At 49.3% G+C, this 12,039-nt stretch overlaps 1 protein-coding gene across 24 annotated transcripts in view; it reads left to right on the top strand.

Moving 5' to 3' along the window:
- ZNF12 (zinc finger protein 12) overlaps window positions 1-12,039 on the top strand; it is a 91,202-nt gene that overhangs the window by 55,199 nt on the left and 23,964 nt on the right. For 14 of the 24 annotated variants that reach the window (XM_049699471.1, XM_049699472.1, XM_049699470.1 and 11 more), the window contains one exon: window positions 8,846-8,910. The exons of 6 other annotated variants lie outside the window; for them this stretch is intronic. In XM_049699471.1, the coding sequence (XP_049555428.1) occupies window positions 8,896-8,910 (15 nt within the window). In that variant the 5' untranslated portion in view covers window positions 8,846-8,895. Of the gene's footprint in view, window positions 1-7,679; window positions 7,862-8,845; window positions 8,911-12,039 lie in introns of those variants that run through there. 4 more of the 24 variants (XM_049699460.1, XM_033426826.2, XM_049699466.1 and 1 more) reach the window with 4 other exon arrangements.

The raw sequence follows: 12,039 nt of genomic DNA, 5'->3' as shown, positions 1-12,039 counted from the left end.
TTGCCCATTTTAAGGGTACAGTTGAGTGACATGAAGAATTCACATTGTTGGGTTTCCCTGGTGGCACAGTGGTCAAGAATCCGCCTGCCGATGCAGAGGACACGGGTTCGAGCCCTGGTCCGGGAAGATCCCACATGCCGCGGAGCACCTTAGCCCGTGCGCCACCAGTACTGAGCCCGCAAGCCATAACTCCTCAGCCCGCGAGCCACAACCACTGAGCCCGTGCGCCTAGAGCCCGTGTTCCGCCGTAAAGAGAAGCCACCGCAATGAGAAGCCCGTGCACCGCAGCGAAGAGTAGCCTCCACTCGCTGCAACTAGAGAAAGCCTGCGCACAGCAAAGAAGACCCAACACAGCCAAAAATAAGTAAAACAAAACTCTTAAGAAAAAAAATAAAGAATTCTCATTGTTGTGCAACCATCCCGACTGTCCGTCTCCAGAATGTTTTCATGCTGTCAAACTAAAACTCTGTCCCCATTAAACACTGACTCCCCATCCGCCCCCAGCCCCTGACACCCACCCTTCCACTTTCTGTCTCCATGAATTTGACCCCTCTGGGGATGTCACCGAAGTGGATTCATGTAACATTTGTCCATTTGTATCTGGCCTATCCACTTAGCATAATGTCTTCAAGTGTCATCCGTGTGGTAGCCTGTGTCAAAATTTCCTTCCTAGACCCCAAAGCCAGTGTGGACAGTACACAGTGAGTGAGAAAGAAATAAAACCCTGGGTCTGAAGAAGTTCAGATGTATGCCAAGTGCAGTGGGAAGGCAGTGAATGAGAGGTGTCGTGATCCAGTTTGCACTGAAAGGGAAACAATTGATGTTGGCTGCTGTAGAAATGGATGGGGTGGGGATTCAGCAAGAGTGGAAGTCGGGAGACCCAGATATGGTTAGGAATTTGGCATGGTAGTGCAGGAAGATGATGTCTGAGAAGACGGAGAGAAGCCAACAGGTTTCATATATTTGGAGGGAGACTCAGCAGGGCTCATCGGGGGATCAGATTTGGGGGGAAGTAGCGGGGCGGTATTTCTGTTTACTCTGTGTGCACGTGTGTGCTTATGCCTCTACTGCTGAGACTTAACTGTTTCTACAAAGAAACACTAACCTTTCCTCTTACAAGTGGAATTGTTAAATTTTCACTGTTTATACAAAGAAATGTCAAACAATCATTGAAAAATACCTACGTGCTCTTTCTATCAATTAGAAACTTTCCTTCCTGTTTGTGGATGAATAATATCTGTTGTGTGAATATACACACTACATTTTCTGTATCCATTCATCTGTCAATGAACGCTTGGGTTGTTTCCACATTTTGGCTCTGAATCTTGCTTTTGAATTATCGTTTGGACTTTGATGAGAAGTATCTCTGTTGTTCAGGATGTGCCCAGAGTTTTAGTTTGTCTTTGGATCACTTACATATTTCTAATTAGCCCAGGCAATGCATACGTAGAGTCAGATCAGTTCATCCAAGGTGCAGGGACTGAGTGTCTCTTTGGTTTGCACTCGTGGACTTTCTGAGATGTTCTAGGTCTCAGAGGCCATGCAAAGAGCGTCTGAGGTCCTCCAGAGCTGCGACAGCCCGGCTCTCCTCAGGGTCCGCACTGCTGGGAAAAGCACTGCTGCTTGAGGACCTGTGTCCCTCTGCTGTAGACGTTCCATCGTTAGGAGGCAAATGAGTTCAGATTTGCATTCATCGTGCTTTCAGCCATCACCGCTGACTGGGTCCTTGTATAACAGAACAGAAGTTCACTCTCCCTCTTGGTTAAGAGGCTTTCAAATCTTAGAAGGTTGGTATTCTGTCCCCGTGAAAATTTCTCTTGTATACTGTGAAATACCCTGATTGCTTTATGTAGTCTTCGGATCTGGATTTGCATAATCCCACCCCACCTCACCTTGTCCAAATGCGCTACAGTCGGGTGGGACCCGTCTTAAGATGTGTTGCTATGCTGTCCAAACACGGCGTAAACAGCCCAGATCGAATCTGATGTTGTAAGTGAGCAGGACCTTGTGGGGCCTTCCTGGGACAGATTCTCCCCATGTCTTCTGCCTGCTTCTCGTCTTTAGAAAATTGTGGCCTCCTAGCCTTCCCTGAGTTCGAAAGGGACAATTTAAGCAGAGAAGCGAGAAGGTGCAAAAGGAGAGGAAAAGAGTCCAAACGACCAAATAATACTAGTGTAGCCGTTAAACAAAGCCAAGGACCTTTCCTTCTTCCTCAAGGGCTGTAGATACCGTTCTGAGCCTCGTCCTTGGAGCTGTTTTGCAGACTGCAGCCCCCAGCAGGTGGAAGACGTGAACTGCATGCTGCCCGCAAGCACGTAGACCCCAGAGCAGCTGGAACCAGAAGGTTGATGATGTTGACCTCAAATTACGTCACCACCAACCAATCGGAAGAATGTCCACAAGCTGACCACACACCCCTCAACCTCCCCTCCCTCACCCCACTCCTTTGTAATTCACTGTAAACATTTTTTAAATTTAATTTGGGACTATACTTGACTTACAATGTTGTGTTAGTTTCCGGTGTACAGCAAAGTGATTCAGTTATATATACACAGATATCTTTTCTTTTTCAGATTGTTTTCCCATTTAGGTTATTACAAAATTCTGTGTTTTTTTTCGTCGCGCTGTGTGGCTCGTAGCATCTCAGTTCCCTGACCAGGTATTGAACCCGGGCCACGACCGTGAAAGACCAGAATCGTAACCTCTGCGCCAGCAGGGGACTCCCTAGGTTAATAGAGAACACTGAGTAGAGGTCCCTGTGCTATACAGGAGGTCCTCGTTGATTGCCTATTTTGTATATAGTTGTGTGTGTACGTTAGTCCCAACCTCCTGATCTATTCCTCTCTCCCACCTTTCCCCTTTGGTAACCATAAGTTTGTTTCCTATGTCTGTGAGTCTGTTTCTGTTTTGTAAAGATGTTCATTGGTATCATTGTTTTAGATCCCACATAGAAGTGATATCATACGGTATTTGTCTTTCTCTGTCTGACTTCCTTCCCTTAGTATGATAATCTCTAGGTCCATCCATGTTGCTGCAAATGGCATTATCTCCTTCTTTTTTATGGCTGAGTAGTATTCCATCGCATGTATGTACCACGTCTTCCTTATCCATTCCTCTGTCGATGGACGTTTAAGTTGCTCCCATGTCTTGGCTATTGTAAATAGTACTGCTATACATATTGGGGTGCATGTGTCTTCTTGAATTATGGTTTTCTCTGGGTATGTGCCCAGGAGTGTGATTGCTGGGCCGTACGGTAGCTCTAGCTGTAGTGTTTTGAGGAACCTCCACACTGTTCTCCATAGTGGCGGCACCAGTGTACATTCCCACCGAGAGCCTCACCCCACCTGTAAACACCTTTCCCTGAAAGCCACTGGGGAGTGGGGCCTTCTGCGCCCTGCATACCTGGACCCCTTGCTTCTTGCCCTGCCAGAAACGTGGCACTTTCCTTCACCGTGACCCGGTGTCAGTAGATTGGCTTTAGTGCGTGCGGGCGAGTGGACCCAAGTTTGGTTCAGTAACAGCGTGTTTGGAGACAAGCAAAACTATCACCTCTCCTCCTCTCTTTTCCTCGTGTGGATGCAGTTTAATATAACAACGGCTGTAGCTCTAGTGCAGAAATATCAGTAGAGTGAAGCACAAGTGCTTTGTCAATACAGTCCTTTCGGCATGAGAGTCACGTGGAGAAAACATTACAACACAGATGCCTGGACCCAGCCTCACAGATTCTATTTCCACAGCACTGAGCTAAGGCCTAATTTTAACTTTCTCAATTGACATGCTTCGGATTTGGAAATCTCTGGGTGGGACGTGCCACCCAGGCCGGTGCAGTAGGGGGGCTTCAAGGCGTCGTTGAATGAAATAAGAAGGAGGGAGGTGAACCGTGACCTGGATTTCACCCAGGCATCCTGTGGCAGGGCTGTGGCCAGGCCATGGGTCCCCAGCTGAGCGGACGTCTGTGTCAGCCTCCAATCCTCCTGCCAACGCGTCCGTGACAACCCCTCCAGCAGCCCGGTGCTGCCGTGGATAAGCAGCCCTGGGATCGGAGTTCAGCCCAGGCACCTACCTGGTACATGCATAGTGCATGTGCTGGTGAGGAAAACGCCCTGTCCACCGGGAAGCCTGGAGCACATCCTCCCGTACAGCCCTCAGAGGGGACCAAGCCTGCTGACACCTTGATCTCAGACTTCCAACCTGCGTAAATGTCGGACAGTGCATTTGTGTTGCTTAAGCCTGCCAGTTTGTCGTACTTGGTGACGCAGCCCAAGCAAACTGCTATGACCTGTATTTTGAATAAGAAGGAATTCACATGTGATGGTCCCTTTCCTGCTTCCCCTGCCTTTATTTTTTTTTTTTAAAAAATATTTATTTCTCTTAGGCTGCGTCGTGTCTTAGTTGCAGCACACGGGCTTAATTGTCCGTGGCGTGTGGGATCTTAGCTCCCGGACCACGGTTCCTGGGCTTCGAACCCGCGTGCCCTGCATTAGAAGGCGGATTCGTTACCACTGGAACACCAGGGAAGTCCCTCCCCTGCCTTCAAATTAAGACGTGTCGCTGAACTTCAAAGAAGAACCTGTCCTTCTCTGTTAGATTACAAACCTGAGTTTTCTTCTTAAACGTTGCGTTTCCCTGTTGTGGTAGATGTGTTAGTGTTGAAAAAAATGGCTGAGAGACTTTAAGAGGAAAAGGATTTTACAAATCCTGAAGATGGGTGCCAGTTATCATGATAAAACTGCTATGTTAAGAGACCAAAAATAAACAGGAGACAACACAGATAAGTACTTAGGAAATGCAGGATGGGAAAGGCTGCTTCAAGGACAGTGTCAAAACACATGAAAAGTATGAAGTGGAAGTGAAAGATTTGAACACAACATACTTTTTTAAGTGTGTGTATAAGAGAATGTGAGAGTAAAAAGTTAAAAAGATAAAGAAAAGGGGTTGACAGATACACACTTGTATATGTAAAATAGATAAACAGTGATGACCTAGTGTATAGCACAGGGAAGTATGTTCAATACCTTGTAATAACCCATAATGGAAAAGAGGCTGAAAAAGAATACATATATTCTTACATAAATACATGTAACCAAATCACTTTGCTGTACACCTGAAACCTTGCAAACCAACTATACTTCAGTAAAAATAGAGAACTGACAAAATAGGGGAAATATCTGTAGTTAATAGAGATGCAGATACACAAGGAGAAAGCTTTGTTTTGTCAATATCCATATATATGAAGAGATCCTAAGGAAACCACACTAAAAGGTGGCCGTTGCTGCTTCTGGTCAAGGTGCAGTCGCAGGGTCCAGGTTTACCCTCCTAGCTTAAAACAGCTTTAAAAAGGGGGAAATGTATGAAATGACGGTTTTTCGCCTGTTGGAGAGAGGGGTGAGTCGTGAGGGACATCAGCTCACTGCTGGACATCCTATTCATTGGGATGACTCCGTACTTATTCCCTTTTTTAGAGCATTTCCTCAAGACAACTGGTAATAGAAATACTTCCAGAGAGTGTCCAGGGCAAAGTACAGGGCAGGGGGCTGGGGAGCCCAGCATGTCCCTGGGCTGAAGGGATAGAGTGAGGTGTTGAGGTGGGCACAGCAGCTGGGGTTCACAGGCCACCCCAGCGTTCTGCTGAGACCCAGTCGGTGCACGTGGGTGAGCTGAGAACTGGAGACCTGGTGGCGGGCTGATGGGTGCGCTGCCCACCCACGGTGCTTCCAAGCAAGGTACTCCGTGTAGCTGACGTCTTGACGTGGTGAAAATGGAAAAGGCGAGAAATGCGCCCTGGAGGTTTGCCAGGCTCAGGCTCTGAGGAGGCGTGGTCGCTGTCATTCCTACAGGAGCAGCATTTCATTGGTGAGAGTGTCTCAGTTCAGCTGGGGAAATCAGGAATGGGTTGTGTGCTTATTCATTTGGACTAATCATCACTTCTTATTTCCGTTTTTAGATGATTTCCTCAAGACGCTTGTAAGATAAATAGTTCCTCTGTCCCTTTAGTAAGTATCTAAATCTTTTAAAAAGCTAAATCAGTCTCTTGCCAGCATTACAACCCAGGAATGTTTTTGTTAAGGACCTGAGAGCTATCTTCTTTATCTCTCTGTCACTTGGGGAGTTTAGGCTAGGTGTTAGTCACTTTGCTCTGAGCTGTAAGTACCTTCTTATCCTAGAGATAGGAGCAGTTGTGTTTCTCCTTTGGATAAAGGGTATTAACTAGCATGGACAGCCACCGAGATTACCAGGTGAATTTAGGATATACTCTGAAAGAATGTATGCCATTTTTATGGTGTTGTCAAGTCTTTTCACATGAGACAAGTTCCCGTTTATCTTGAGAACATGTATGCAACAGATTTTATCTGCTGAGCTATAAAAAAAAAAAAAGGTGAGGTTGATTTCATTCGCACAAACATTAGTGGTCCGCCTGTGGTGCACAACACAGTCTTGTTTAATGGTTATTCAACAGTAAAACCGTTTTCTTTATGTCTACATTTGTGGAGAGGATTTTCTCGGTTGGCGGGAGATTTTATTTTTTATTTTTGTTAGTTACTTAATGGGACTGCACTGCGCAGCATGCGGGATCTTAGTTCCCCAACCAGGAATCAAACGCGTTCCCCCTGCAGTGGAACCTAGGAGTCTTAACCACTGTACCGCCAGGGAAGTCCCTAGAGATTTTATTTTTAACTTTTCCCCTAGCAGATTTTAAGGAACAGTTGGCCAAAAACACAGTTATATTATTTCACCCCCAAAATAGTGATAAATCATTACCCTTATGATTCCATTTTTGAGAAATATTTTTACCTAACATAAACAGTATCTTCGTTAAGAGGTAAGATCCCAGGTGTCTGTTTGTGTGTACATTCTGATTTTCGTACAGTTTTTAAAGTGTTGGTTGTGCAAACAGCTACAATTTCTATTTTCTTTTCTTTCCGTTGGTAATATTAGTTTGTATCATGGCTGGTCATTTATTGTATCCTAGGATTTGAATTAAATTTGTAGCGTTTCAGTTAAGCGAACGTGATACACTCTTTCCCCTCTCCTGGCGGTGGGGGAATCTCAGATGTAACCCGAAATGTCTCAGGACAGGGAAAGGACCAGGGACCCTGGAGGCCATCACACAGCCCCCGCTTGAGGCCACAGCTTTCCTTGATCCCTAACAGGAGTGAAGACAAATGGGCAATTGACTCCCTGGTCCAGACGGCCCACCGTCGCAGCACAGCAGCTCCTCTGTGACAGATGAGATGAAGACATTTAAGTCGCTCACTAACTGGACGGCGCGGGGACTTCTGGGAAATAGAGTCTTGGTACTTGTTTCGCTCTCCGGTCGGGCTTTGGCAGGCGGACTTCCGGTGTCCTCCTGCGCAGGTGCGCCTCACGGTTTCTGAGGGTTGGCGCACGCGCGCCGTCGCCGCGCCGCCCTCGCTTCCTGTGCGTGCGCAGGTCGGCTATGGTCGTCGTTCCCTCGTCTTGGCCTCTTGCCGAACATTTCGGGGCTTGCGGGGCTGGACGGCGTCCCGCCCGGCCGGCAACAAGCGCGAGCGGGTTGTGCGGGCGGGGGTTCGCGCAGGCCGGGCGGAGGCTGGAACTGGGACCCGCGAGCTCGAGCCGCGGAGCCCGCGGCCTGGGCCGGAGTGGCCGAGCGGCCGGCGGCGCTGCAGTGCCTGACCGTTTGCAGCGCGCGGCATAGCGAGTTCCCGAGAGAGACGTGGGCCTGAAGGAAGCTTGTGCCGTAGGCCAGAGCCGACTCCTCGGGCCCAGTGGCCTAGGGAGGCGGAGAGGAGGGACCCCGAGAGAGGAGCTCGCCGGAGGAGCAGCTCCCGGACCGGAGCCTCGGGAGCCCGGGGACGGTCAGCGAGTCTCGACGGGGTTGGTGCGTCTGCGTGTCTGCAGGCGGTTGTGGACCCTGCGGCCCTTGCAGAGCGGGGCTTGGGGTACCCCACCGCGGGCCCGCCGTAGTGCGATCGGTAGGGTTTGACCGCTTCCCGGAGGTGGAGGGGCCGGGCTGGAGGGCAGGGCCGGCTACTCCGGATGGGGCTCTCCTGGGACTTGTGAGCTCCGGGTGTTCTGGGGGAGCAGGGGCCACAGACTCGGCCGAGACGTGCCTCGTCCTCCCCTCCGTCCAACCCCGATCCTCCACGTCCTATTGTCGCCGTGTCGGCATCTCGCACGTGTCTCTCAAGGCGCGTCACCACCTTGGTTGTCTAATCTAAGCGTCCCCTGCTCCCCTCGGTTGTTCCCTGTGGATTCGCACAGTGTAATCGGTGCAGGATGAGTCTGCAAGGCTTCTGTCCTGCTGCCTCGCTTGAGGAAGGAAGAGATTGGGCCTGAGAAGGGAGATGACTTGTCCTAGATCCTCACCGGCTGTGCACGTGCGGTCGCTACCAGGAATCTAAACTCCTAGGGCAGGTGTTCTGTCCACTTAAAGTCCGTTTTAATGAAAGAGTTTTTTGAGCGTCGCACTGAAGTTTGTAAAGTTTGTACAAATAATTGAAAGACTGAAACGCACCTGTGTCCCTTTATTCCGGGTATGCTGTGGATTTCCTGATCTAAGTTGTTAAGAGACTTAGAAGAGATAAACTATAAGCGTCTTTTAATTTCATATTTATTGACGGAGGTTTATTTTAATAGGACTCAATGTACACTCGCTACTGAAAAAAAAGTATCCCCTCAGGTACCACAGCCACGTGGGAGTTACAGACCTGAGGGTGGTTGCTCCCTCCTCATTCTAAGAGGCCCTTCTGAAGAGGAAATGGCAGGTCTCCCACAGGTGTCTCTTGTGGAGCACGGGGCGGGTGCTCGTGCAACCCCGAGCCGCTTCAGTCGTAGCTTCACTGCCTGCGTTTTCCTTCTGCAGGTCCGCCTCCACTGTCACAGTCCTGCACGGTGTTCCAAGAGCAGCGGAAAATGAATCAGCCCCTGGTGAGTTTTGCTGTTTACTTATTTACCTGCTGCTGTTCTTTTGTGATAACACCTTGGGAGGCGAATAGTTCAAAATGTGAAATGGGAAAGTAGGAGTAGGGAAAAGATGTGGTTCGACAAAGCGTAGAGGAGCAGGTCAGTACCAAGTGTTTCTGGCAAGTTCCACGTGTAGATCCCACGATCCTCTTATAGACACAGTACAAGCCTCGTGTTCTTGACATTTGTGGCAAAACGCCATCCCTTGCTTGACTTACATTGTCCTGCCGAAGCACTTTTGTTCTCGGGTGTTAAAGGTTTCCTTGAGGATCCCGCTGTAGGCCGCTAGCCTTCCTGAGCCACAGCCCCTAACGTGTTGACATCGGTGCCTTCCTTGTGCTTCCCATAAGCCGAGAGCATGCCTTCCAGGGAGCCCTCAGGGCATAGAACTTTTCTGTTCAGTGGAACACCTTTGTCACATAGGTACATTGTTCTCAGTGCTCAATCCAGGGATGCAATGAGGAGCATCTGGAAGCACAGCCTTGTCACCCTTCCAGTAAATTTTCTTCTTTGTCTCTTACAATCTAACAGGGTCGTGTTACACACCATGTAGTGATGTCTGTGGCAAAGATTCTGTGTTTCCCAGCTGTATTGTATCGTGCAGCCTGCGGTCTAGGTTCTGCCCCTCTCCGGAACCTGATCCGGTTGAGGTGACCTGGCATCCAGCGTACAAACCAGTGGAGATTTGCCAGTCGTCACCTCAGACCACTGTCGCCTTCCCATCTGCAGAGTCTGCTGTGTTGGTTTCTGTGACAGATCTCTCCTTGCTCTCTTCCTGACTGATTCTTTCTTCCCCCCTCTTTGTGTGTTGTCTTTTCACTCTTGGTTCATGACTTTTCAACCTGTCTGATCTCACTCTCTGGTGCTTTTCACCTACAGCTTTGTCAGTTCTCCCAGCTGGACCAGATAGATGCCTCTGTCCAGCCACTTGCCAGCATCTCTGTGGAGTTTGTCCAAAGGGCGCCTCAAATTGCTAGATCCAGTAGATCCAAGAATGACTGTTTACAGCTCCCCCGCCCCTTGCCCTCTCCTTTTGTCCCTGGCAGCTCATCGTTGCATCGTCTAGCCTGTCACCCTACCCAGACAAATGGGTTCATTCTAAAGTCCTTCTCCAGCCTCTGTTACCACGTTGTAGTATTAGGCTTGTTAATGTCGTAGTCTAAATGGTTTTTATTCATTCCCCTTCATCCCATAGTTGCTACCATTAAGGTAGCTTATCTTTTCATTTCTCTAGTTACGGAAACTTTCTGTGCTGCTACCTCTTTCCTCCAGCAGCTCAAGTGTATTGTGTACGCTGAGTATTTCTCCTAAAATATTAAGCACAGCGTTTTGTGTGCATGTGGGAAGCACTTCAGAGGTTCCGTGTGTGACTGGACAAACGAAGTTGCCGTTCTATGGAGCCATTGACCATCGAGCTGAGCACTGGGGGGAGGTCGTATGTCGCTGATGATGCGTTTGGATGGATCTGTGGGGTAAAATCCTGATCAGAGACGCTTAGGAGAGAGGAGTGGGAGAACTGGGTTTGTTCTGTTCCCAACTGTTTCAGGACGTTTTGCTGTGACGGGGAAAAAAGAAATTGGACAGTAGCTGGAGTAGGAGCTGAGGTCCGGGGAGGATGTTGTGTTGTGTTGTGTTTTGATGGGAGAAATAAGAGTGGGAATGATCCAGTAGATGCGTGTGGGAGAGGGGAGAGCTTCTGCCCGGGGTGCTGGAGTGGGGAGGTGATGGCAGAGCTGGGTTGCAGGTGGGGAATCCCTCCGATGGCTTCTGTGTTCTCAGGGAAGCAGCTCCTCAGCTGAGGGTGAGGGTGAGGTTGGGGGTTTGAGGAGAGAGCAGAGCTCTGGGGCCCAGTGGACATTTTCTGCTCTGCTGATGGAAGGATCCCCAGAGGAAGTTTCCTGCTTGCCTCGCTCTTGGCTTGGAGACCATTCACAGCATCTAGTGTTGTGTCTTTTTTCTTAGACACAAGAAACATCAAATGTTTTCAGGTTCTGCATGTGATCTTAAGAAGCAGTTCTCTGCTTCCAGTAGCTTCTCTTCTCCGCAGGGAAGGCACTTCACAGACATCATTACAGGAGAGGAAGAGAATCCTGCCCGTCGATGTGTAGGGAAATCCAGAGTGCTGACAAAGCAAAGTCTGGTTTTATTTATTTATTTAGACTTTTATTTATTTATTAATTTAGTCATTTTTAGCTGCGTTGGGTGTTTGTTTTTGCCTGCTGGCTTTTTCTCTAGTTGTAGCGAGTGGGGCCTACTCTTCGTGACGGTGCGTGGACTTCTCATTGCGGTGGCTTCTCTTACTAAGGAGCATGGCTTCTAGGCATGCGGGCTTCCATTGTTGTGGCTGGCGTGCTCAGTAGTTGTGGCTCACGGGCTTAGTTGCTCCGCAGCATGTGGGATCTTCCCGGACCAGGGTTCGAACCCGTGTGCCCACCATTGGCAGGCAGATTCTTAACCACTGCGCCACTGGGGAAGCCTGAGAGCCTGGTTATAAATGCATCGTCAGAGCACGTGGCTCAGTGACTCGGGGAAGGGTGACGGCCCTCAAGTGACCAGGACTTGGGTAGCTGCAGAGGTTGGCGAGGCTCTCAGAGCAGCGTGAGGTGGACTGGATGAGGCTCCTGAGGTGCTGGTAAGGACCTCCTTCCTTAGGACGTGGGCCTCCTGTCAGGAACAGCGGGACGTGGATGCAGGCAGACCCTGAGGTTGACTGAAGAGCCTCCCCTCTGTGCTGGTTTTGGTTTCATCCTGTGGAGAAACTGTAATCGGGACAGTGAGTCATCTGATCTAAAGATGTCATGTGTAGAGACCGTGGACAGCATGAAACACGGGGTGGGGTGCGGTGGGTCAAGTCAGGGGGACTCTGGGCTCCAGCGCGATGCCCGACAGGAAGGGGCTAGGCCTCGGCGTGTTCCCGCTGGTCCTAGGCCCCGGTAAGCAGTATGGACGTTCCCTTGGGGTTTTTCTGAATCGTGAATGAGGTTGAGAGTATTTTCACATGCTTAGAAGCTGTTTCTTCTTTTTAATGGATAGACAGTTTTTAGAGCAGTTTTAGGGTTCCAGGAGAATCGAGCAGACAGCAGTTTCCTATGC

This window comes from Orcinus orca, chromosome 16 (assembly GCF_937001465.1).
Source record: "Orcinus orca chromosome 16, mOrcOrc1.1, whole genome shotgun sequence".
Classification (NCBI taxonomy): Eukaryota; Metazoa; Chordata; class Mammalia; order Artiodactyla; family Delphinidae; genus Orcinus; species Orcinus orca.
The sequence above is the reverse complement of the archived record's forward strand: the minus strand, read 5'-3'. Positions and strand labels throughout refer to the sequence as shown.